This window comes from Oncorhynchus clarkii, chromosome 26 (assembly GCF_045791955.1).
Source record: "Oncorhynchus clarkii lewisi isolate Uvic-CL-2024 chromosome 26, UVic_Ocla_1.0, whole genome shotgun sequence".
Taxonomy (NCBI): domain Eukaryota; kingdom Metazoa; phylum Chordata; class Actinopteri; order Salmoniformes; family Salmonidae; genus Oncorhynchus; species Oncorhynchus clarkii.
Window position 1 is genome coordinate 43282428 of NC_092172.1, and position 26034 is coordinate 43308461.

The following is a 26034-nucleotide window of genomic DNA, read 5'->3' on the forward strand; positions in this document are numbered from 1 at the left end:
TGTAGGGTGGTGGGTACTGTTGTGTTGTAGGGTTGTGGGGTACTGTTGTGTTGTAGGGTGGTGGGTAATGTTGTATTGTAGGGTGGTGGGTACTGTTGTGTTGTAAGGTGGTGGGGTACTGTTGTATTGTAGGGTGGAGGGTACTGTTGTGTTGTAGGGTGGTGGGTACTGTTGTGTTGTAGAGTACTGTTGTGTTGCAGGGTGGTGGGGTACTGTTGTGTTGTAGGGTGGTGGGGTACTGTTGTGTTGTAGGGTGGTGGGGTACTGTTGTGTTTTAGGGTGGTGGGGTACTGTTGTGTTGTAGGGTGGTGGGGTACTGTTGTGTTGTAGGGTGGTGGGGTACTGTTGTATTGTAGGGTGGTGGGGTACTGTTGTGTTTTAGGGTGGTGGGGTACTGTTGTATTGTAGGGTGGTGGGTACTGTTGTGTTTTAGGGTGGTGGGGTACTGTTGTTTTGTAGGGTGGTGGGGTACTGTTGTGTTGTAGGGTGGTGGGGTACTGTTGTGTTGTAGGGTGGTGGGGTACTCTTGTGTTGTAGGGTGGTGGGTACTGTTGTGTTGTAGGGTGGGGGGGTACTGTTGTATTGTAGGGTGGTGGGGTACTGTTGTATTGTAGGGTACTGTTGTGTTGTAGGGTGGTGGGTACTGTTGTGTTGCAGGGTGGTGGGGTACTGTTGTGTTGTAGGGTGGTGGGGTACTGTTGTGTTGTAGGGTGGTGGGTAATGTTGTAATGTAGGGTGGTGGGTACTGTTGTGTTGTAGGGTACTGTTGTATTGTAGGGTGGTGGGGTACTGTTGTGTTGTAGGGTTGTGGGGTACTGTTGTGTTGTAGGGTGGTGGGTACTGTTGTGTTGTAGGGTGGTGGGGTACTGTTGTGTTTTAGGGTGGTGGGGTACTGTTGTGTTGTAGGGTGGTGGGGTACTGTTGTGTTTTAGGGTGGTGGGGTACTGTTGTGTTGTAGGGTGGTGGGGTACTGTTGTATTGTAGGGTGGTGGGGTACTGTTGTGTTGTAGGGTGGTGGGTACTGTTGTGTTGTAGGGTGGTGGGTACTGTTGTGTTGTAGGGTGGTGGGGTACTGTTGTGTTGTAGGGTGGTGGGGTACTGTTGTGTTGTAGGGTGGTGGGGTACAGTTGTGTTGTAGGGTGGTGGGTACAGTTGTGTTGTAGGGTGGTGGGTACTGTTGTATTGTAGGGCGGTGGGGTACTGTTGTATTGTAGGGTGGTGGGGTACTGTTGTGTTGTAGGGTGGTGGGTACTGTTGTGTTGTAGGGTGGTGGGGTACTGTTGTATTGTAGGGTGGTGGGTACTGTTGTGTTGTAGGGTGGTGGGGTACTGTTGTATTGTAGGGTGGTGGGGTACTGTTGTGTTGTAGGGTGGTGGGGTAATGTTGTATTGTAGGGTGGTGGGGTACTGTTGTATTGTAGGGTGGTGGGGTACTGTTGTGTTTTAGGGTGGTGGGGTACTGTTGTATTGTAGGGTGGTGGGTACTGTTGTGTTTTAGGGTGGTGGGGTACTGTTGTGTTGTAGGGTGGTGGGTACTGTTGTGTTGTAGGGTGGGGGGGTACTGTTGTATTGTAGGGTGGTGGGGTACTGTTGTATTGTAGGGTGGTGGGGTACTGTTGTGTTGTAGGGTGGTGGGGTACTGTTGTGTTGTAGGGTGGGGGGGTACTGTTGTATTGTAGGGTGGTGGGGTACTGTTGTATTGTAGGGTGGTGGGGTACTGTTGTGTTGTAGGGTGGTGGGGTACTGTTGTGTTGTAGGGTGGTGGGTAATGTTGTATTGTAGGGTGGTGGGTACTGTTGTGTTGTAGGGTGGTGGGGTACTGTTGTATTGTAGGGTGGTGGGGTACTGTTGTGTTGTAGGGTGGTGGGGTAATGTTGTATTGTAGGGTGGTGGGGTACTGTTGTATTGTAGGGTGGTGGGGTACTGTTGTGTTTTAGGGTGGTGGGGTACTGTTGTATTGTAGGGTGGTGGGTACTGTTGTGTTTTAGGGTGGTGGGGTACTGTTGTGTTGTAGGGTGGTGGGTACTGTTGTGTTGTAGGGTGGGGGGGTACTGTTGTATTGTAGGGTGGTGGGGTACTGTTGTATTGTAGGGTGGTGGGGTACTGTTGTGTTGTAGGGTGGTGGGGTACTGTTGTGTTGTAGGGTGGTGGGGTACTGTTGTGTTGTAGGGTGGGGGGGTACTGTTGTATTGTAGGGTGGTGGGGTACTGTTGTGTTGTAGGGTGGTGGGGTACTGTTGTGTTGTAGGGTGGTGGGGTACTGTTGTGTTGTAGGGTGGTGGGTAATGTTGTATTGTAGGGTGGTGGGTACTATTGTGTTGTAGGGTGGTGGGGTACTGTTGTGTTGTAGGGTGGTGGGTAATGTTGTATTGTAGGGTGGTGGGTACTGTTGTGTTGTGGGGTACTGTTGTGTTGTAGGGTGGTGGGTAATGTTGTATTGTAGGGTGGTGGGTACTGTTGTGTTGTAGGGTGGTGGGGTACTGTTGTATTGTAGGGTGGTGGGGTACTGTTGTGTTTTAGGGTGGTGGGGTACTGTTGTATTGTAGGGTGGTGGGTACTGTTGTGTTGTAGGGTGGTGGGTAATGTTGTATTGTAGGGTGGTGGGTACTGTTGTGTTGTAGGGTGGTGGGGTACTGTTGTATTGTAGGGTGGTGGGGTACTGTTGTGTTGTAGGGCGGTGGGGTACTGTTGTGTTGTAGGGTGGTGGGGTACTGTTGTGTTGTAGGGTGGTGGGGTACTGTTGTGTTGTAGGGTGGTGGGGTACTGTTGTGTTTCAGGGTGGTGGAGTACTGTTGTATTGTAGGGTGGTGGGTACTGTTGTGTTGTAGGGTGGGGGGGTACTGTTGTATTGTAGGGTGGTGGGGTACTGTTGTATTGTAGGGTACTGTTGTGTTGTAGGGTGGTGGGGTACTGTTTTGTTGTAGAGTACTGTTGTGTTGCAGGGTGGTGGGGTACTGTTGTGTTGTAGGGTGGTGGGGTACTGTTGTGTTGTAGGGTGGTGGGGTACTGTTGTGTTTTAGGGTGGTGGGGTACTGTTGTGTTGTAGGGTGGTGGGGTACTGTTGTGTTGTAGGGTGGTGGGGTACTGTTGTATTGTAGGGTGGTGGGGTACTGTTGTGTTTTAGGGTGGTGGGGTACTGTTGTATTGTAGGGTGGTGGGTACTGTTGTGTTTTAGGGTGGTGGGGTACTGTTGTATTGTAGGGTGGTGGGGTACTGTTGTGTTGTAGGGTGGTGGGGTACTGTTGTGTTGTAGGGTGGTGGGGTACTCTTGTGTTGTAGGGTGGTGGGTACTGTTGTGTTGTAGGGTGGGGGGGTACTGTTGTATTGTAGGGTGGTGGGGTACTGTTGTATTGTAGGGTACTGTTGTGTTGTAGGGTGGTGGGTACTGTTGTGTTGCAGGGTGGTGGGGTACTGTTGTGTTGTAGGGTGGTGGGGTACTGTTGTGTTGTAGGGTGGTGGGTAATGTTGTAATGTAGGGTGGTGGGTACTGTTGTGTTGTAGGGTACTGTTGTATTGTAGGGTGGTGGGGTACTGTTGTGTTGTAGGGTTGTGGGGTACTGTTGTGTTGTAGGGTGGTGGGTACTGTTGTGTTGTAGGGTGGTGGGGTACTGTTGTGTTTTAGGGTGGTGGGGTACTGTTGTGTTGTAGGGTGGTGGGGTACTGTTGTGTTTTAGGGTGGTGGGGTACTGTTGTGTTGTAGGGTGGTGGGGTACTGTTGTATTGTAGGGTGGTGGGGTACTGTTGTGTTGTAGGGTGGTGGGTACTGTTGTGTTGTAGGGTGGTGGGTACTGTTGTGTTGTAGGGTGGTGGGGTACTGTTGTGTTGTAGGGTGGTGGGTACTGTTGTGTTGTAGGGTGGTGGGGTACTGTTGTATTGTAGGGTGGTGGGTACTGTTGTGTTGTAGGGTGGTGGGGTACTGTTGTATTGTAGGGTGGTGGGGTACTGTTGTGTTGTAGGGTGGTGGGGTAATGTTGTATTGTAGGGTGGTGGGGTACTGTTGTATTGTAGGGTGGTGGGGTACTGTTGTGTTTTAGGGTGGTGGGGTACTGTTGTATTGTAGGGTGGTGGGTACTGTTGTGTTTTAGGGTGGTGGGGTACTGTTGTGTTGTAGGGTGGTGGGTACTGTTGTGTTGTAGGGTGGGGGGGTACTGTTGTATTGTAGGGTGGTGGGGTACTGTTGTATTGTAGGGTGGTGGGGTACTGTTGTGTTGTAGGGTGGTGGGGTACTGTTGTGTTGTAGGGTGGGGGGGTACTGTTGTATTGTAGGGTGGTGGGGTACTGTTGTATTGTAGGGTGGTGGGGTACTGTTGTGTTGTAGGGTGGTGGGGTACTGTTGTGTTGTAGGGTGGTGGGTAATGTTGTATTGTAGGGTGGTGGGTACTGTTGTGTTGTAGGGTGGTGGGGTACTGTTGTATTGTAGGGTGGTGGGGTACTGTTGTGTTGTAGGGTGGTGGGGTAATGTTGTATTGTAGGGTGGTGGGGTACTGTTGTATTGTAGGGTGGTGGGGTACTGTTGTGTTTTAGGGTGGTGGGGTACTGTTGTATTGTAGGGTGGTGGGTACTGTTGTGTTTTAGGGTGGTGGGGTACTGTTGTGTTGTAGGGTGGTGGGTACTGTTGTGTTGTAGGGTGGGGGGGTACTGTTGTATTGTAGGGTGGTGGGGTACTGTTGTATTGTAGGGTGGTGGGGTACTGTTGTGTTGTAGGGTGGTGGGGTACTGTTGTGTTGTAGGGTGGGGGGGTACTGTTGTATTGTAGGGTGGTGGGGTACTGTTGTATTGTAGGGTGGTGGGGTACTGTTGTGTTGTAGGGTGGTGGGGTACTGTTGTGTTGTAGGGTGGTGGGTAATGTTGTATTGTAGGGTGGTGGGTACTATTGTGTTGTAGGGTGGTGGGGTACTGTTGTGTTGTAGGGTGGTGGGTAATGTTGTATTGTAGGGTGGTGGGTACTGTTGTGTTGTGGGGTACTGTTGTGTTGTAGGGTGGTGGGTAATGTTGTATTGTAGGGTGGTGGGTACTGTTGTGTTGTAGGGTGGTGGGGTACTGTTGTATTGTAGGGTGGTGGGGTACTGTTGTTTTTTAGGGTGGTTGGGTAATGTTGTATTTTAGGGTGGTGGGTACTGTTGTGTTGTAGGGTGGTGGGTAATGTTGTATTGTAGGGTGGTGGGTACTGTTGTGTTGTAGGGTGGTGGGGTACTGTTGTATTGTAGGGTGGTGGGGTACTGTTGTGTTGTAGGGTGGTGGGGTACTGTTGTGTTGTAGGGTGGTGGGGTACTGTTGTGTTGTAGGGTGGTGGGGTACTGTTGTGTTGTAGGGTGGTGGGGTACTGTTGTGTTTCAGGGTGGTGGAGTACTGTTTTATTGTAGGGTGGTGGGTACTGTTGTGTTGTAGGGTGGGGGGGTACTGTTGTATTGTAGGGTGGTGGGGTACTGTTGTATTGTAGGGTACTGTTGTGTTGTAGGGTGGTGGGGTACTGTTTTGTTGTAGGGTGGTGGGTACTGTTGTGTTGTAGTGTGGTGGGGTACTGTTGTATTGTAGGGTGGTGGGTACTGTTGTGTTGTAGGGTGGTGGGTACTGTTGTGTTGTAGGGTGGTGGGTACTGTTGTATTGTAGGGTGGTGGGTACTGTTGTGTTTTAGGGTGGTGGGGTACTGTTGTGTTTTAGGGTGGTGGGGTACTGTTGTGTTGTAGGGTGGTGGGTACTGTTGTGTTGTAGGGTGGTGGGGTACTGTTGTGTTGTAGGGTGGTGGGTACTGTTGTGTTGTAGGGTGGTGGGGTACTGTTGTATTGTAGGGTGGTGGGGTACTGTTGTGTTGTAGGGTGGTGGGTACTGTTGTGTTGTAGGGTGGTGGGGTACTGTTGTATTGTAGGGTGGTGGGGTACTGTTGTGTTGTAGAGTACTGTTGTGTTGTAGGGTGGTGGGTACTGTTGTGTTGTAGGGTGGTGGGGTACTGTTGTGTTGTAGGGTGGTGGGGTACTGTTGTGTTTTAGGGTGGTGGGGTACTGTTGTGTTGTAGGGTGGTGGGGTACTGTTGTGTTGTAGGGTGGTGGGGTACTGTTGTATTGTAGGGTGGTGGGGTACTGTTGTGTTTTAGGGTGGTGGGGTACTGTTGTATTGTAGGGTGGTGGGTACTGTTGTGTTTTAGGGTGGTGGGGTACTGTTGTATTGTAGGGTGGTGGGGTACTGTTGTGTTGTAGGGTGGTGGGGTACTGTTGTGTTGTAGGGTGGTGGGGTACTGTTGTGCTGTAGGGTGGTGGGGTACTCTTGTGTTGTAGGGTGGTGGGTACTGTTGTGTTGTAGGGTGGGGGGGTACTGTTGTATTGTAGGGTGGTGGGGTACTGTTGTATTGTAGGGTACTGTTGTGTTGTAGGGTGGTGGGGTACTGTTGTGTTGCAGGGTGGTGGGGTACTGTTGTGTTGTAGGGTGGTGGGGTACTGTTGTGTTGTAGGGTGGTGGGTAATGTTGTATTGTAGGGTGGTGGGTACTGTTGTGTTGTAGGGTGGTGGGGTACTGTTGTATTGTAGGGTGGTGGGGTACTGTTGTGTTGTAGGGTGGTGGGGTACTGTTGTGTTGTAGGGTGGTGGGTACTGTTGTGTTGTAGGGTGGTGGGGTACTGTTGTGTTTTAGGGTGGTGGGGTACTGTTGTGTTGTAGGGTGGTGGGGTACTGTTGTGTTTTAGGGTGGTGGGGTACTGTTGTGTTGTAGGGTGGTGGGGTACTGTTGTATTGTAGGGTGGTGGGGTACTGTTGTGTTGTAGGGTGGTGGGTACTGTTGTGTTGTAGGGTGGTGGGGTACTGTTGCGTTGTAGGGTGGTGGGGTACTGTTGTGTTGTAGGGTGGTGGGTACTGTTGTATTGTAGGGTGGTGGGGTACTGTTGTGTTGTAGGGTGGTGGGTACTGTTGTGTTGTAGGGTTTTAGGGTACTGTTGTATTGTAGGGTGGTGGGGTACTGTTGTGTTGTAGGGTGGTGGGTACTGTTGTATTGTATGGTGGTGGGGTACTGTTGTGTTGTAGGGTGGTGGGGTACTGTTGTGTTGTAGGGTGGTGGGTACTGTTGTATTGTATGGTGGTGGGGTACTGTTGTATTGTAGGGTGGTGGGGTACTGTTGTGTTGTAGGGTGGTGGGTACTGTTGTATTGTATGGTGGTGGGGTACTGTTGTATTGTAGGGTGGTGGGGTACTGTTGTGTTGTAGGGTGGTGGGTACTGTTGTGTTGTAGGGTGGTGGGGTACTGTTGTATTGTAGGGTGGTGGGTACTGTTGTGTTGTAGAGTACTGTTGTGTTGTAGGGTGGTGGGGTACTGTTGTGTTGTAGGGTGGTGGGGTACTGTTGTGTTGTAGGGTGGTGGGGTACTGTTGTATTGTAGGGTGGTGGGTAATGTTGTATTGTAGGGTGGTGGGGTACTGTTGTGTTTTAGGGTGGTGGGGTACTGTTGTATTGTAGGGTGGTGGGTACTGTTGTGTTTTAGGGTGGTGGGGTACTGTTGTATTGTAGGGTGGTGGGGTACTGTTGTGTTGTAGGGTGGTGGGTTACTGTTGTGTTGTAGGGTGGTGGGTACTGTTGTGTTGTAGGGTGGGGGGGTACTGTTGTATTGTAGGGTGGTGGGGTACTGTTGTATTGTAGGGTACTGTTGTGTTGTAGGGTGGTGGGTACTGTTGTGTTGCAGGGTGGTGGGGTACTGTTGTGTTGTAGGGTGGTGGGGTACTGTTGTGTTGTAGGGTGGTGGGTAATGTTGTATTGTAGGGTGGTGGGTACTGTTGTGTTGTAGGGTGGTGTGGTACTGTTGTATTGTAGGGTGGTGGGGTACTGTTGTGTTGTAGGGTGGTGGGTACTGTTGTGTTGTAGGGTGGTGGGGTACTGTTGTGTGGTGGGGTACTGTTGTGTTGTAGGGTGGTGGGGTACTGTTGTGTTGTAGGGTGGTGGGGTACTGTTGTGTTGTAGGGTGGTGGGTACTGTTGTGTTGTAGGGTGGTGGGGTACTGTTGTGTTGTAGGGTGGTGGGGTACTGTTGTGTTGTAGAGTGGTGGGGTACTGTTGTGTTGTAGGGCAGTGAGGTAGTGTTGTGTAGTAGGTGGTGGGGTACTGTAATATTTATCTTTAAAAAATGCTAGAATATGACTGAATGCCTGGTACCTTGGTAGCTGGGTTGTGTGGTAGCTAGATAGGACATGAGTGAATGCTTGGTAGTTTGGTGGTTGGGTTGTGTGGTAGCTAAGTAGCAGATAGCTTGGTAGCTGGGTTGTGTGGTAGCTAGATAGGACATGAGTGAATGTTTGGTAGCTTGGTGGTTGGGTTGTGTGGTAGCTAAGTAGCAGATAGCCTGGTAGTTTGGTAGTTGGGCTGTGTGGTAGCTAGGTAGAACATGAGTGAATGCTTGGTAGCTGGGCCTAGGTAGCAGATAGCCTGGTAGCTTGGTAGTAGGGTTGTGTGGTAGCTCGGTAGCAGATAGCCTGGTAGTTGGGCTGTGTGGTAGCTAGGTAGCAGATAGCCTGGTAGCTTGGTGGTTGGGTTGTGTGGTAGCTAGGTATCAGATAGCCTGGTAGCTTGGTGGTTGGGTTGTGTGGTAGCTAGGTAGCAGATAGCCTGGTAGCTTGGTGGTTGGGTTGTGTGGTAGCTAGGTAGCAGATAGCCTGGTAGCTTGGTGGTTGGGTTGTGTGGTAGCTAGGTAGCAGATAGCCTGGTAGCTTGGTGGTTGGGTTGTGTGGTAGCTAGGTAGCAGATAGCCTGGTAGCTTGGTGGTTGGGTTGTGTGGTAGCTAGGTAGCAGATAGCTGGGTGACAGGCAGGCATGTAGACAGACAGACAGACAGACAGACAGACAGACAGACAGACAGACAGACAGACAGACAGACAGACAGACAGACAGACAGACAGACAGACAGACAGGACAGACAGGACAGACAGGACAGACAGGACAGACAGGACAGACAGACAGAAACAGACAAACAAACATAGTCAGACAAACTGTAAAAGTATCCATTGAGGTAAATCATGCTGTGTTTATTGTATGGTGAGAGAAACTCTTCAGAAACAACACCAATACATGATATCAGGTGTTTAAAAATGGACATATTGGTCCCACAGCTTTCACCAGCAACAGGAGCATGTTCAGGACCATCAGGAATGTAGAGGGTGGAAACATCTCAATCCAACAGTCAAGACACACAATATTACACATTCAGTGTGAAAGGTAGACATTGTATAACATGTAATACATCAAATAATACATATAGTGTTAAAGCTTTCCACCCTCTATACTGAATATGATGGGAATGAGGATATGAGAAATGTTGAGGGTCTTGAATGTTTACATGATACTGAATATGATGGGAATGAGGATATGAGAAATGTTGAGGGTCTTGAATGTTTACATGATACTGAATATGATGGGAATGAGGATATGAGAAATGTTGAGGGTCTTGAATGTTTACATGATACTGCTGATATAGAAATCTGTAAAAACACATTTCAACCTGATCTAGATTTACAATAAAAAATAACGGTAGAATCAGAATGACAGATTTCTATTGACGAGTTAAAGCAGATATTGATTCATTCAGACATTAGATTCTATTGAGGAGTTAAAGCAGATTTTGATTAATTCAGACATTAGATTCTATTGACGAGTTAAAGCAGATTTGGATTCATTCAGACATTAGATTCTATTGACGAGTTAAAGCAGATTTTGATTCATTCAGACATTAGATTCTATTGACGAGTTAAAGCAGATTTGGATTCATTCAGACATTAGATTCTATTGACGAGTTAGAGCAGATTTGGATTCATTCAGACATTAGATTCTATTGACGAGTTAGAGCAGATTTTGATTCATTCAGACATTAGATTCTATTGACGAGTTAAAGCAGATTTTGATTCATTCAGACATTAGATTCTATTGACGAGTTAGAGCAGATTTTGATTCATTCAGACAGTAGATTCTATTGACGAGCTAAAGCAGATTTGGATTCATTCAGACATTAGATTCTATTGACGAGTTAGAGCAGATTTTGATTCATTCAGACATCTCTCCTAAAAATACAAAACTACAATTGTAGATACTTAAAACAGAACTACATTTTAAAAAGTCAGAAAAGTGGAGAAGAACAAATCAGGATAAAACTGTTTTTGATTAAATAGTATCTTTCAATAAAACAGAAATAAGTGAACAATATTATAAAAAGTGTTGAACGAAAGTCAGTGTTGAAGCCATGTTGATGTAGAGTAGGTGGAAACCACGCTGGTGATCTTTAGCCTGCTGGTGATACAATATCCATGTCTGACTGCTAATAGACACTGAACACATACAAACGCAACATGTAAAGTGTTGGTCCCATATTTCATGAGTTGAAATAAAAAATCCCAGAATTGTTCCGTGCGTACAAAAAGCTTTACATTCCTCTGTTAGTGAGCATTTCTCCTTTGCCAAGATAATCCACCCACCTGCATCCCGGCCCAGTCATGAGAAATCCATTGATTAGGGCTGAAATAATTAATTTCAATTGACTGATTTTCTTCTACAAACTGTAAGTCAGTAAAATCTTTGAAATTGTTGCATGTTGCGTTGCCATTTTTGTTCAGTATAGACGCAATGTAGCAGATGCTTTTATCCCAAAGAGACATAGTTATGCGTGTATACATATGGGTGATCTCAGGAATTGTACCCACTATCCTGGCACAGCAAGTGCCATGTTCTACAAACTGAGCTACAGAGGACCAGTAACCCAGGAGCAGTTTTCTAACCAATTCTGAACATAGAGGAATATGATCCAGATATGGCCTGCATATCCTCCACTATACGCCCAGTTCCACAAAGGGTATGAGTCTGAAGCGGCAACAGTGTGCACATGGCCATGTCTTCCATTGGGGACCACTCCTCCATCACCTCCTCTCAATGGTTCTCTTCCTCCTCAGAGGACTCTGGGCGCTCAAAGTCTTCAGCTCGCTGTACTGCACCTACACACAGAGGAATATGGCCAGGTATCATTCATAACAGCAGAGCTGTAGGGCTACAGTGTCTGAGGAGGTCATACTACCAGTTGCGGTCACACAACAGTCACAGTAGCACTCAACTAGTGTTGCAAAATTCTGCTAACTTCCCCGATTGGAGGATTCACACACTTCCTGCTTATTCCCTCCTGAATCCACGAATCTTCCAACAGATTTCCTCCAAAAACTAGGACTTTTGGGAAAGTTAACAGAATTTTGCAACCCTACTCTCAAACTCTGTGGTGACAATAGTCACAGAAGTTATCAACTCTGTGGTGACATTAGTCACAGAAGTTATCAACTCTGTGGTGACAATAGTCACAGAAGTTATCAACTCTGTGGTGACAATAGTCACAGAAGTTATCAACTCTGTGGTGACAATAGTCACAGAAGTTATCAACTCTGTGGTGACAATAGTCACAGAAGTTATCAACTCTGTGGTGCCTTCGCCCGGCAACTGAAAGGCACCTGACCCTAACACCTTGTATAATCCACAAGGGCTGTTAGGGAGGAAACATCATAACAGACATTAGACCGGGCTATAATTACACAGGCAACAACCTGTGGGATATTTTCAGTAGAAAGCAGTGCTGAGAGACTAGAGGTTTACTGGCTTCCTGAATCTGATCTAGAGGTTTACTGGCATCCTGCATCTGATCTAGAGGTTTACTGGCATCCTGAATCTGATTTAGAGGTTTACTGGCATCCTGAATCTGATCTAGAGGTTTACTGGCATCCTGAATCTGATCTAGAGGTTTACTGGCATCCTGAATCTGATCTAGAGGTTTACTGGCTTCCTGAATCTGATTTAGAGGTTTACTGGCATCTTGCATCTGATCTAGAGGTTTACTGGCATCCTGAATCTGATTTAGAGGTTTACTGGCATCCTGAATCTGATCTAGAGGTTTACTGGTATCCTGAATCTGATTTAGAGGTTTACTGGCTTCCTGAATCTGATCTAGAGGTTATAACCTGAAATACTAGACATTTACTGCCTTCCTGAATCTGATCTAGAGGTTATAACCTGAAAGAATAGAGAATTACTGTCTCCCTGAATATGATCTAGAGGTTTACTGGCTTCCTGAATTTGATCTAGAGGTTATAACCTGAAATACTAGACGTTTACTGCCTTCCTGAATCTGATCTAGAGGTTTACTGGCATCCTGAATCTGATCTAGAGGTTTACTGGCATCCTGAATCTGATCTAGAGGTTTACTGGCTTCCTGAATCTGATTTAGAGGTTTACTGGCATCTTGCATCTGATCTAGAGGTTTACTGGCATCCTGAATCTGATTTAGAGGTTTACTGGCATCCTGAATCTGATCTAGAGGTTTACTGGTATCCTGAATCTGATCTAGAGGTTTACTGGCTTCTTGAATCTGATTTAGAGGTTTACTGGCTTCCTGAATCTGATCTAGAGGTTATAACCTGAAATACTAGACATTTACTGCCTTCCTGAATCTGATCTAGAGGTTATAACCTGAAAGAATAGAGAATTACTGTCTCCCTGAATATGATCTAGAGGTTTACTGGCTTCCTGAATTTGATCTAGAGGTTATAACCTGAAATACTAGACGTTTACTGCCTTCCTGAATCTGATCTAGAGGTTTACTGGCATCCTGAATCTGATCTAGAGGTTTACTGGCTTCCTGAATCTGATTTAGAGGTTTACTGCCTTCCTGAATCTGATCTAGAGGTTATAACCTGAAAGACTAGATAATTACTGGCTTCATGAATCTGATCTAGAGGTTATAACCTGAAAGACTAGATCATTACTGGCTTCATGAATCTGATCTAGAGGTTATAACCTGAAATACTAGAGGTTTACTGGCTTCCTGAATCTGATCTAGAGCATTACTGGCTTCCTGAATATGATTTAGAGGCAATAACCTGAAAAGGATAATTCCACCACTTTTTAAACTCCCATTCACTATGTCCATCACCACACCAGTGTCTACATGTGTGAATAACGACACATTTCTATGTTCTGTAGCTACAAACATAAGAAAAGGTCCATTAGGTTTTGACTTTTCATGCAGAGTTTCTACATTTACATGTGATGACTTTCCAGTTTAAGGAAGAGTACTATCCAGCTCCTCGCTAATCTCACAGTCTTCCTAAATCACTGTGTTATCTGTTGAAAAGTGGTGGAATTGCCCTTTAACCTTCTATAGACACTTACCTTGTGAACATCTGAAGGAACTCTCCTCAGGAAATCAAACACCTCATTGTTGTCGATGGCGTACGGGGCCCGTAATTTCTTGGTGAATTTATTAATTCCTGAAAACAGACATTCAGGAGAAGCAAAATAAAACAGTCTGTATAAACCAGTAATCTGGGTGGATCTGATGCAGCTATAAGTAAATTAAAAAAGAACAGGAACAAGTTGTCAATACATGTGTGTAGTTCCTTTACAGCCTATCAGCACGGCATGTATGATACTGTATTGTTCTGGTGTATTTGATATGCTGACCTCATTGAATCAATTCACATGGAAAATTGACAATAGTTCTAGATATCATAACAAAAGAAAACATGCACTTACCCCATACTAGAAGGATATATCGTACAGGGATGAAGTATGTCAGAACTGTTACTGTCACCAGGATAAGGAAGGCAAGGTTGGAGAGGAACGGTACTGACCAGTTAAAGGTGCTGATGAAGAGAACACAATACATATTCATACTGACTAGAAACACAATACATATTCATATTGAGTGGAAACACAATACATATTGAGTAGAAACACAATACATATTCATACTGAGTGGAAACACAATACATATTCATACTGAGTAGAAACACAATACATATTGAGTGGAAACACAATACATATTGAGTAGAAACACAATACATATTCATACTGACTAGAAACACAATACATATTCATACTGAGTAGAAACACAATACATATTGAGTGGAAACACAATACATATTGAGTAGAAACACAATACATATTCATACTGACTAGAAACACAATACATATTCATACTGAGTAGAAACACAATACATATTGAGTGGAAACACAATACATATTGAGTAGAAACACAATACATATTCATACTGAGTAGAAACACAATACATATTCATACTGAGTAGAAATGCAATACATATTGAGTGGAAACACAATACATATTGAGTAGAAACACTAAATATTCATATTGAGTAGAAACACTAAATATTCATATTGAAGAGAAACATATGTGGATACTACAACAATATTGAGGACTACAAGATATTCAAAGATAATTACATACAGCGGAGAGGTGCAGTGGAATGTGCTGTTTCACAGGGTCAGTCATGGTAGTATGATGGGTAATGTTTTACAGGGTCAGTCATGGTAGTATGATGGGTAATGTTTCACAGGGTCAGTCATGGTAGTATGATAGGTGTTGTTTTACAGGGTCAGTCATGGTAGTATGATAGGTGTTGTTCTACAGGGTCAGTCATGGTAGTATGATAGGTGCAGTGGAATGTGCTGTTTCACAGGGTCAGTCATGGTAGTATGATAGGTGTTGTTTCACAGGGTCAGTCATGGTAGTATGATAGGTGTTGTTTCACAGGGTCAGTCATGGTAGTATGATAGGTGTTGTTTCACAGGGTCAGTCATGGTAGTATGATAGGTGTTGTTTTACAGGGTCAGTCATGGTAGTATGATAGGTGTTGTTCTACAGGGTCAGTCATGGTAGTATGATAGGTGTTGTTTTACAGGGTCAGTCATGGTAGTATGATAGGTGTTGTTTCACAGGGTCAGTCATGGTAGTATGATAGGTGTTGTTTTACAGGGTCAGTCATGGTAGTATGATAGGTGTTGTTTTACAGGGTCAGTCATGGTAGTATGATAGGTGCAGAGGAATGTGTTGTTTTACAGGGTCAGTCATGGTAGTATGATAGGTGTTGTTTCACAGGGTCAGTCATGGTAGTATGATAGGTGTTGTTACAGGGTCACAGGGTCAGTCATGGTAGTATGATAGGTGTTGTTTTACAGGGTCAGTCATGGTAGTATGATAGGTGTTGTTTTACAGGGTCAGTCATGGTAGTATGATAGGTGTTGTTTTACAGGGTCAGTCATGGTAGTATGATAGGTGTTGTTTCACAGGGTCAGTCATGGTAGTATGATAGGTGTTGTTTTACAGGGTCAGTCATGGTAGTATGATAGGTGTTGTTTCACAGGGTCAGTCATGGTAGTATGATAGGTGCAGAGGAATGTGTTGTTTCACAGGGTCAGTCATGGTAGTATGATAGGTGTTGTTTTACAGGGTCAGTCATGGTAGTATGATAGGTGCAGAGGAATGTGTTGTTTTACAGGGTCAGTCATGGTAGTATGATAGGTGCAGTAGTTGAATAGGTGTTGTTTTACAGGGTCAGTCATGGTGGATAGTCATGGTAGATGGGTGCAGAGGAATGTGTTGTTTCACAGGGTCAGTCATGGTAGTATGATAGGTGTTGTTTTACAGGGTCAGTCATGGTAGTATGATAGGTGCAGAGGAATGTGTTGTTTTACAGGGTCAGTCATGGTAGTATGATGGGTGCAGAGGAATGTGTTGTTTTACAGGGTCAGTCATGGTAGTATGATAGGTGTTGTTTTACAGGGTCAGTCATGGTAGTATGATAGGTGTTGTTACAGGGTACAGGGTCAGTCATGGTAGTATGATAGGTGCAGTGGAATGTGCTGTTTTACAGGGTCAGTCATGGTAGTATGATAGGTGTTGTTTTACAGGGTCAGTCATGGTAGTATGATAGGTGTTGTTTTACAGGGTCAGTCATGGTAGTATGATAGGTGCAGAGGAATGTGTTGTTTTACAGGGTCAGTCATGGTAGTATGATAGGTGTTGTTCTACAGGGTCAGTCATGGTAGTATGATAGGTGCAGTGGAATGTGTTGTTCTACAGGGTCAGTCATGGTAGTATGATAGGTGTTGTTTTACAGGGTCAGTCATGGTAGTATGATAGGTGCAGTGGAATGTGTTGTTCTACAGGGTCAGTCATGGTAGTATGATAGGTGTTGTTTTACAGGGTCAGTCATGGTAGTATGATAGGTGCAGTGGAATGTGTTGTTTTACAGGGTCAGCCATAGTAGTTCAGCACCAGTGGAGCAAATTAGGTTTAAGTGACTTGCTCAATGGCATATCGACAGATTTTTCACCTTGTCGGCTCGGGTGTTCGAACCAACACCCTTTGGGTTACCACCCCAAAGCTCTAACCGCTAGGCTACCTGCTTCCCTAACTGGTGGGTTACCACCCCAAAGCTCTAACCGCTAGGCTACCTGCTTCCCTAACTGGTGGGTTACCACCCCAAAGCTCTAACCGCTAGGCTACCTGCCTCCCTAACTTTTGGGCTACCACCCCAAAGCTCTAACCGCTAGGCTACCTGCCTCCCTAACTTTTGGGTTACCACCCCAAAGCTCTAACCGCTAGGCTACCTGCCTCCCTAACTTTTGGGTTACCACCCCAAAGCTCTAACCGTTAGGCTACCTGCCTCCCTAACTTTTGGGTTACCACCCCAAAGCTATAACCGCTAGGCTACCTGCCTCCCTAACTTTTGGATTACCACCCCAAAGCTCTAACCGCTAGGCTACCTGCCTCCCTAACTTTTGGGTTACCACCCCAAAGCTCTAACCGCTAGGCTACCTGCCTCCCTAACTTTTGGGTTACCACACCAAAGCTCTAAACGCTAGGCTACCTGCCTACCTAACTTTTGGGTTACCACCCCAAAGCTCTAACCGCTAGGCTACCTGCTTTCCTAACTTTTGGGTTACCACCCCAAAGCTCTAACCGCTAGGCTACCTGCCTCCCTAACTTTTGGATTACCACCCCAAAGCTCTAACCGCTAGGCTACCTGCCTCCCTAACTTTTGGGTTACCACCCCAAAGCTCTAACCGCTAGGCTACCTGCCTCCCTACCTTGCCGCCCAACTTCATTTTGGTTGGAGGAGATATGGGCAGAAACATACAAAAAATATAAACGAAATATTGAATTGATAAAACAAAACCAATATTGACAATTCCTATTGATTGGATACGTGATAAAACATTATTGCAGGAATATAACACACTATCTAATTATTCTACATTTCATTGATAATACAAAATAATTGACATGCACCAACCAGAACCATACACAGAATAAATACTTCAAACCAGAACACCATGTCAAATCAACATTTATGGACAATTAAAATAAACACATGTCAAAACCAGAACACCATGTCAAATCAACATTTATGGACAATTAAAATAAACACATGTCAAAACCAGAACACCATGTCAAATCAACATTTATGGACAATTAAAATAAACACATGTCAAAACCAGAACACCATGTCAAATCAACATTTATGGACAATTAAAATAAACACATGTCAAAACCAGAACACCATGTCAAATCAACATTTATGGACAATTAAAATAAACACATGTCTAATTCAGACTAAAATGCTCACTTCTTAATTCTCTCCCCGAAGCATGCGATTTCCTCCAACAGGTTTTGGACAGTGATGACAGTCTCTTGAACCATGTGAATTTTTTCCATCAAACCTCTCTTCTCGGATTCCTACAGCATTAAAGGACCAGTCAGTTCTGCATGTCTTTAGATACATTAAAGGACCAGTCAGTTCTACATGTATTTAGATACATTAAAGGACCAGTCAGTTCTACATGTATTTAGATACATTAAAGGACCAGTCAGTTCTACATGTCTTTAGATACATTAAAGGACCAGTCAGTTCTACATGTATTTAGATACATTAAAGGACCAGTCAGTTCTACATGTATTTAGATACATTAAAGGACCAGTCAGTTCTACATGTCTTTAGATACATTAAAGGACCAGTCAGTTCTATATGTATTTAGATACATTAAAGGACCAGTCAGTTCTACATGTCTTTAGATACATTAAAGGACCAGTCAGTTCTACATGTCTTTAGATACATTAAAGGACCAGTCAGTTCTACATGTCTTTAGATACATTAAAGGACCAGTCAGTTCTACATGTCTTTAGATACATTAAAGGACCAGTCAGTTCTACATGTCTTTAGATACATTAAAGGACCAGTCAGTTCTACATGCCTTTAGATACATTAAAGGACCAGTCAGTTCTACATGTCTTTAGATACATTAAAGGACCAGTCAGTTCTACATGTCTTTAGATACATTAAAGGACCAGTCAGTTCTACATGTCTTTAGATACATTAAAGGACCAGTCAGTTCTACATGTCTTTAGATACATTAAAGGACCAGTCAGTTCTGCATGTCTTTAGATACATTAAAGGACCAGTCAGTTCTGCATGTCTTTAGATACATTAAAGGACCAGTCAGTTCTACATGTCTTTAGATACATTAAAGGACCAGTCAGTTCTGCATGTCTTTAGATACATTAAAGGACCAGTCAGTTCTACATGTATTTAGATACATTAAAGGACCAGTCAGTTCTACATGTCTTTAGATACATTAAAGGACCAGTCAGTTCTACATGTATTTAGATACATTAAAGGACCAGTCAGTTCTACATGTCTTTAGATACATTAAAGGACCAGTCAGTTCTACATGTCTTTAGATACATTAAAGGACTAGTCAGTTCTACATGTCTTTAGATACATTAAAGGACCAGTCAGTTCTACATGTCTTTAGATACATTAAAGGACCAGTCAGTTCTACATGTCTTTAGATACATTAAAGGACCAGTCAGTTCTACATGTCTTTAGATACATTAAAGGACCAGTCAGTTCTACATGTCTTTAGATACATTAAAGGACCAGTCAGTTCTACATGCCTTTAGATACATTAAAGGACCAGTCAGTTCTACATGTCTTTAGATACATTAAAGGACCAGTCAGTTCTACATGTCTTTAGATACATTAAAGGACCAGTCAGTTCTACATGTCTTTAGATACATTAAAGGACCAGTCAGTTCTACATGTCTTTAGATACATTAAAGGACCAGTCAGTTCTGCATGTCTTTAGATACATTAAAGGACCAGTCAGTTCTGCATGTCTTTAGATACATTAAAGGACCAGTCAGTTCTACATGTCTTTAGATACATTAAAGGACCAGTCAGTTCTGCATGTCTTTAGATACATTAAAGGACCAGTCAGTTCTACATGTATTTAGATACATTAAAGGACCAGTCAGTTCTACATGTCTTTAGATACATTAAAGGACCAGTCAGTTCTACATGTATTTAGATACATTAAAGGACCAGTCAGTTCTACATGTCTTTAGATACATTAAAGGACCAGTCAGTTCTACATGTCTTTAGATACATTAAAGGACTAGTCAGTTCTACATGTCTTTAGATACATTAAAGGACCAGTCAGTTCTGCATGTCTTTAGATACATTAAAGGACCAGTCAGTTCTACATGTCTTTAGATACATTAAAGGACCAGTCAGTTCTACATGTCTTTAGATACATTAAAGGACCAGTCAGTTCTACATGTATTTAGATACATTAAAGGACCAGTCAGTTCTACATGTCTTTAGATACATTAAAGGACCAGTCAGTTCTACATGTCTTTAGATACATTAAAGGACCAGTCAGTTCTACATGTCTTTAGATACATTAAAGGACCAGTCAGTTCTGCATGTCTTTAGATACATTAAAGGACCAGTCAGTTCTACATGTCTTTAGATACATTAAAGGACCAGTCAGTTCTGCATGTCTTTAGATACATTAAAGGACCAGTCAGTTCTACATGTCTTTAGATACATTAAAGGACCAGTCAGTTCTACATGTCTTTAGATACATTAAAGGACCAGTCAGTTCTACATGTCTTTAGATACATTAAAGGACCAGTCAGTTCTACATGTCTTTAGATACATTGAAGGACCAGTCAGTTCTACATGTCTTTAGATACATTAAAGGACCAGTCAGTTCTACATGTCTTTAGATACATTAAAGGACCAGTCAGTTCTACATGTCTTTAGATACATTAAAGGACCAGTCAGTTCTACATGTCTTTAGATACATTAAAGGACCAGTCAGTTCGACATGTCTTTAGATACATTAAAGGACCAGTCAGTTCTACATGTCTTTAGATACATTAAAGGACCAGTCAGTTCTACATGTCTTTAGATACATTAAAGGACCAGTCAGTTCTGCATGTCTTTAGATACATTAAAGGACCAGTCAGTTCTACATGTATTTAGATACATTAAAGGACCAGTCAGTTCTACATGTCTTTAGATACATTAAAGGACCAGTCAGTTCTACATGTCTTTAGATACATTAAAGGACCAGTCAGTTCTACATGTCTTTAGATACATTAAAGGACCAGTCAGTTCTACATGTCTGACAGACAGATCCTCTACAGTCAGACAGAACCTCTACAGTCAGACAGAACGTCTACAGTCAGACAGACAGAACCTCTGCAGTCAGACAGACAGAACCTCTACAGTCAGACAGACAGATCCTCTACAGTCAGACAGACAGATCCTCTACAGTCAGACAGACAGATCCTCTGCAGTCAGACAGACAGATCCTCTACAGTCAGACAGACAGAACCTCTGCAGTCAGACAGACAGAACCTCTACAGTCAGACAGACAGAACCTCTACAGTCAGACAGACCCTCTACAGTCAGACAGAGAGAACCTCTACAGTCAGACAGACAGAACCTCTACAGTCAGACAGACAGATCCTCTACAGTCAGACAGACATATCCTCTACAGTCAGACAGACATATCCTCTACATTCACAGACAGATCCTCTACAGTCACAGACATATCCTCTACAGACAGACATATCCTCTACAGTCAGACAGACAGAACCTCTACAGTCAGACAGAACCTCTACAGTCAGACAGAACCTCTACAGTCAGACAGACAAATCCTCTACAGACAGGCCTGTGAACAGCCCTGCTAGCAGTCAGACAGATCCTGTACAGTCAGACAGACAGATCCTCTACAGTCAGACAGAACCTCTACAATCAGACAGAACCTCCACAGTCAGACAGAACCTCCACAGTCAGACAGACAGATCCTCTACAATCAGACAGACAGATACTCTACAGCCAGACAGAACCTCCACAGTCAGACAGACAGATCCTCTACAGTCAGACAGAACCTCCACAGTCAGACAGACAGATCATCTACAGTCAGACAGACAGATCCTCTACAGTCAGACAGATCCTCTACAGTCAGACAGACAGATCATCTACAGTCAGACAGATCCTCTACAGTCAGACAGACAGATCCTCTCCAGTCAGACAGATCCTCTACAGTCAGACAGACAGATCCTCTACAGTCAGACAGACAGATCCTCTACAGTCAGACAGACAGATCCTCTAGAGTCAGACAGAACCTCCACAGTCAGACAGACATATCCTCTACAGTCAGACAGAACCTCTACAGTCAGACAGACAGAACCTCTACAGACAGACAGAACCTCTACAGACAGACAGACAGATCCTCTCCAGTCAGACAGATCCTCTACAGTCAGACAGACAGATCCTCTACAGTCAGACAGACAGATCCTCTACAGTCAGACAGACAGATCCTCTAGAGTCAGACAGAACCTCCACAGTCAGACAGACATATCCTCTACAGTCAGACAGAACCTCTACAGTCAGACAGACAGAACCTCTACAGACAGACAGAACCTCTACAGACAGACAGACAGATCCTCTACAGTCAGACAGACAGATCCTCTACAGTCAGACAGACAGGTCCTCTACAGTCAGACAGACAGATCCTCTACAGTCAGACAGACAGGTCCTCTACAGTCAGACAGACAGGTCCTCTACAGTCAGACAGACAGATCCTCTACAGTCAGACAGATCATCTACAGTCAGACAGATCCTCTACAGTCAGACAGACAGATCCTCTCCAGTCAGACAGACAGATCCTCTCCAGTCAGACAGATCCTCTACAGTCAGAACCTCTACAGTCAGACAGACAGAGCTTCTACAGTCAGACAGATCCTCTATGTAGAAACCCAGCATTATCAGTCATTACCAACTAAAGTTACTATGTAGAAACCAGGTATTATGAGTCATTACTATGTAGAAACTAGCATTATCAGTCATTACCAACTAAAAATACTATGTAGAAACCAGGTATTATGAGTCATTACTATGTAGAAACCCAGCATTATCAGTCATTACCAACTAAAAATACTATGTAGAAACCAGGTATTATGAGTCAATACTATGTAGAAACCCAGCATTATAAGCTATTACTATGTAGAAACTCAGCATGATCAGTCATTACTATGTAGAAACTCAGCATTATCCGGCATTACTATGTAGAACCCCAGCATTATCAGTCATTACCATGCAGAACCCTAAGCATCATCAGTCATTAATATGTCGAAACTCAGCATTATTAGTCATTACTATGTAGAAACTCAGCATTATCAGTCATTACGATGTAGAACCCCAACATTATCAGTCATTACTATGTAGAAACCAGGTATTATGAGTCATTATGAAACATAATGGGAAACTATGCTACCTTTTCATCTTCATCATCTTCATCGCCCAAGTCCATATTATCCTAGAAAGAAAAGATTAGTAAAGTGAACGATGGGAAATGTCCAGACCTGTGGTTCACTACATTAATCCAGGCATTATTATGAGCTGTCCTCCCCTCAGCAGCCTCCACTGGTTGGTGTACAGTAGTAGGTCCATGTAGTGTGTCAGGATGCGAACAGATGACCTCACATGACTGATCCTCTGCACTGACTAACACATGGTCATGCTGAGGGATTTGGTAGTAGTTTTAGAATCTAGGAGATATTGGTAGTAGTTCTAGAATCTAGGGGATAGTGGTAGTAGTTCTAGAATCTAGGAGATAGTGGTAATAGTTGTAGAATCTAGGGGATAGTGGTAGTTGTAGAATCTAGGGGATATTGATAGCAGTTGTAGAATCTAGGAGATAGTGGTAATAGTTGTAGAAGCTAGGAGATAGTGGTAATAGTTGTAGAATCTAGGAGATAGTAGTATTTGTAGAATCCAGGAGATGGTGGTAGTTGTAGAATCTAGGAGATAGTGGTAATAGTTGTAGAATCTAGGAGATAGTGGTAATAGTTGTAGAATCTAGGAGATAGTGGTAATAGTTGTAGAATCTAGGAGATAGTGGTAATAGTTGTAGAATCTAGGAGATAGTGGTAATAGTTCTAGAATCTAGGAGATAGTGGTAATAGTTGTAGAAACTATGAGATAGTGGTATTTGTAGAATCTAGGAGATAGTGGCAGTTGTAGAATCTAGGAGATAGTGGTAATAGTTGTAGAATCTAGGAGATAGTGGTAATAGTTGTAGAATCTAGGAGATAGTGGTAATAGTTGCAGAATCCAGGAGATAGTGGTAGTTGTAGAATCCAGGAGATAGTGGTAGTTGTAGAATCTAGGGGATAGTGGTAGCAGTTGTAGAATCTAGGAGATAGTGGTAGTAGTTGTAGAATCTAGGAGATAGTGGTAATAGTTCTAGAATCTAGGAGATAGTGGTAATAGTTGTAGAATCTAGGAGATAGTGGTAGTAGTTGTAGAATCTAGGAGATAGTGGTAATAGTTATCGAATCTAGGAGATAGTGGTAATAGTTGTAGAATCTAGGGGATAGTGGTAGTAGTTCTAGAATCTAGGAGATAGTGGTAATAGTTCTAGAATCTAGGGGATAGTGGTAATAGTTCTAGAATCTAGGAGATAGTGGTAGTAGTTGTAGAATCTAGGAGATAGTGGTAATAGTTATCGAATCTAGGAGATAGTGGTAATAGTTCTAGAATCAGGGAGATATTGGTAATAGTTGTAGAATCTAGGATATAGTGGTAATAGTTGTAGAATCTAGGAGATAGTGGTAGTAGTTCTAGAATCTAGGAGATAGTGGTAATAGTTGTAGAATTTAGGGGATAGTGGTAATAGTTGTAGAATCTAGGAGATAGTGGTAATAGTTGTAGAATCTAGGATATAGTGGTAATAGTTGTATAATCTAGGAGATAGTGGTAATAGTTGTAGAATCTAGGAGATAGTGGTAATAGTTGTAGAATCTAGGAGATAGTGGTAATAGTTGTAGAATCTAGGGGATAGTGGTAATAGTTGTAGAATCTAGGGGATAGTGGTAATAGTTGTAGAATCGAGGGGATAGTGGTAATAGTTGTAGAATCTAGGAGATAGTGGTAATAGTTCTAGAATCAGGGAGATATTGGTAATAGTTGTAGAATCTAGGAGATAGTGGTAATAGTTGTAGAATCTAGGGGATAGTGGTAATAGTTGTAGAATCTAGGAGATAGTGGCAGTTGTAGAATCTAGGGGATAGTGGTAATAGTTGTAGAATCTAGGGGATAGTGGTAGTAGTTCTAGAATCTAGGGGATAGTGGTAATAGTTGTAGAATCTAGGGGATAGTGATAATAGTTGTAGAATCTAGGGGATAGTGGTAATAGTTGTAGAATCTAGGGGATAGTGGTAATAGTTGTATAATCTAGGGGATAGTGGTAATAGTTGTAGAATCTAGGGGATAGTGGTAATAGTTGTAGAATCTAGGGGATAGTCGTAATAGTTGTAGAATCTAGGGGATAGTGGTAATAGTTGTAGAATCTAGGGGATAGTGGTAATAGTTGTAGAATCTAGGGGATAGTGGTAATAGTTGTAGAATCTAGGGGGTAGTGGTAATAGTTGTAGAATCTAGGGGATAGTGATAATAGTTGTAGAATCTAGGGGATAGTGGTAATAGTTGTAGAATCTAGGGGATAGTGGTAATAGTTGTAGAATCTAGGGGATAGTGGTAATAGTTGTAGAATCTAGGGGATAGTGGTAATAGTTGTAGAATCTAGGGGATAGTGGTAATAGTTGTAGAATCTAGGGGATAGTGGTAATAGTTGTAGAATCTAGGGGATAGTGGTAATAGTTGTAGAATCTAGGGGATAGTGGTAATAGTTGTAGAATCTAGGGGATAGTGGTAATAGTTGTAGAATCTAGGGGATAGTGGTAATAGTTGTAGAATCTAGGGGATATTGGTAGTTGTAGAATCTAGGAGATAGTGGTAATAGTTGTAGAATCTAGGGGATAGTGGTAATAGTTGTAGAATCTAGGAGATAGTGGTAATAGTTGTAGAATCTAGGGGATAGTGGTAATAGTTGTAGAATCTAGGGGATAGTGGTAATAGTTGTAGAATCTAGGGGATAGTGGTAATAGTTGTAGAATCTAGGGGATAGTGGTAATAGTTGTAGAATCTAGGGGATAGTGGTAATAGTTGTAGAATCTAGGGGATAGTGGTAATAGTTGTAGAATCTAGGGGATAGTGGTAATAGTTGTAGAATCTAGGGGATAGTGGTAATAGTTGTAGAATCTAGGGGATAGTGGTAATAGTTGTAGAATCTAGGGGATAGTGGTAATAGTTGTAGAATCTAGGGGATAGTGGTAATAGTTGTAGAATCTAGGGGATAGTGGTAATAGTTGTAGAATCTAGGGGATAGTGGTAATAGTTGTAGAATCTAGGGATAGTGGTAATAGTTGTAGAATCTAGGGGATAGTGGTAATAGTTGTAGAATCTAGGGGATAGTGGTAATAGTTGTAGAATCTAGGGGATAGTGATAATAGTTGTAGAATCTAGGGGATAGTGGTAATAGTTGTAGAATCTAGGGGATAGTGGTAATAGTTGTAGAATCTAGGGGATAGTGGTAATAGTTGTAGAATCTAGGGGATAGTGGTAATAGTTGTAGAATCTAGGGGATAGTGGTAATAGTTGTAGAATCTAGGGGATAGTGGTAATAGTTGTAGAATCTAGTAGATAGTGGTAGTAGTTCTAGAATCTAGGGGATAGTGGTAATAGTTGTAGAATCTAGGGGATAGTGGTAATAGTTGTAGAATCTAGGGGATAGTGGTAATAGTTGTAGAATCTAGGGGATAGTGGTAATAGTTGTAGAATCTAGTAGATAGTGGTAGTTGTAGAATCTAGGAGATAGTGGTAGTTGTAGAATCTAGGAGATAGTGGTAATAGTTGTAGAATCTAGGAGATAGTGGTAGTTGTAGAATCTAGGAGATAGTGGAAGTAGTTGTAGAATCTAGGAGATTGTGGTAGTAGTTGTAGAATCTAGGAGATAGTGGAAGTAGTTGTAGAATCTAGGAGAT

The 26034-nt window shown here is 43.3% G+C and overlaps 1 protein-coding gene across 1 annotated transcript in view; it reads right to left on the bottom strand.

The window, feature by feature from the left end:
* Positions 1 to 8959: 8959 nt before the first annotated feature.
* LOC139384691 (multiple C2 and transmembrane domain-containing protein 2-like) overlaps positions 8960 to 26034 on the bottom strand; it is a 122127-nt gene continuing 105052 nt past the window's right edge. The window contains exons 19-23 of the mRNA XM_071129519.1: positions 22425 to 22466; positions 17420 to 17529; positions 13524 to 13633; positions 13161 to 13258; positions 8960 to 10945 (exon numbers count right to left, since the gene is read on the bottom strand). Of these exons, the coding sequence (XP_070985620.1) occupies positions 10871 to 10945; positions 13161 to 13258; positions 13524 to 13633; positions 17420 to 17529; positions 22425 to 22466 (435 nt within the window). The 3' untranslated portion in view covers positions 8960 to 10870. The remainder of the gene's footprint in view (positions 10946 to 13160; positions 13259 to 13523; positions 13634 to 17419; positions 17530 to 22424; positions 22467 to 26034) is intronic.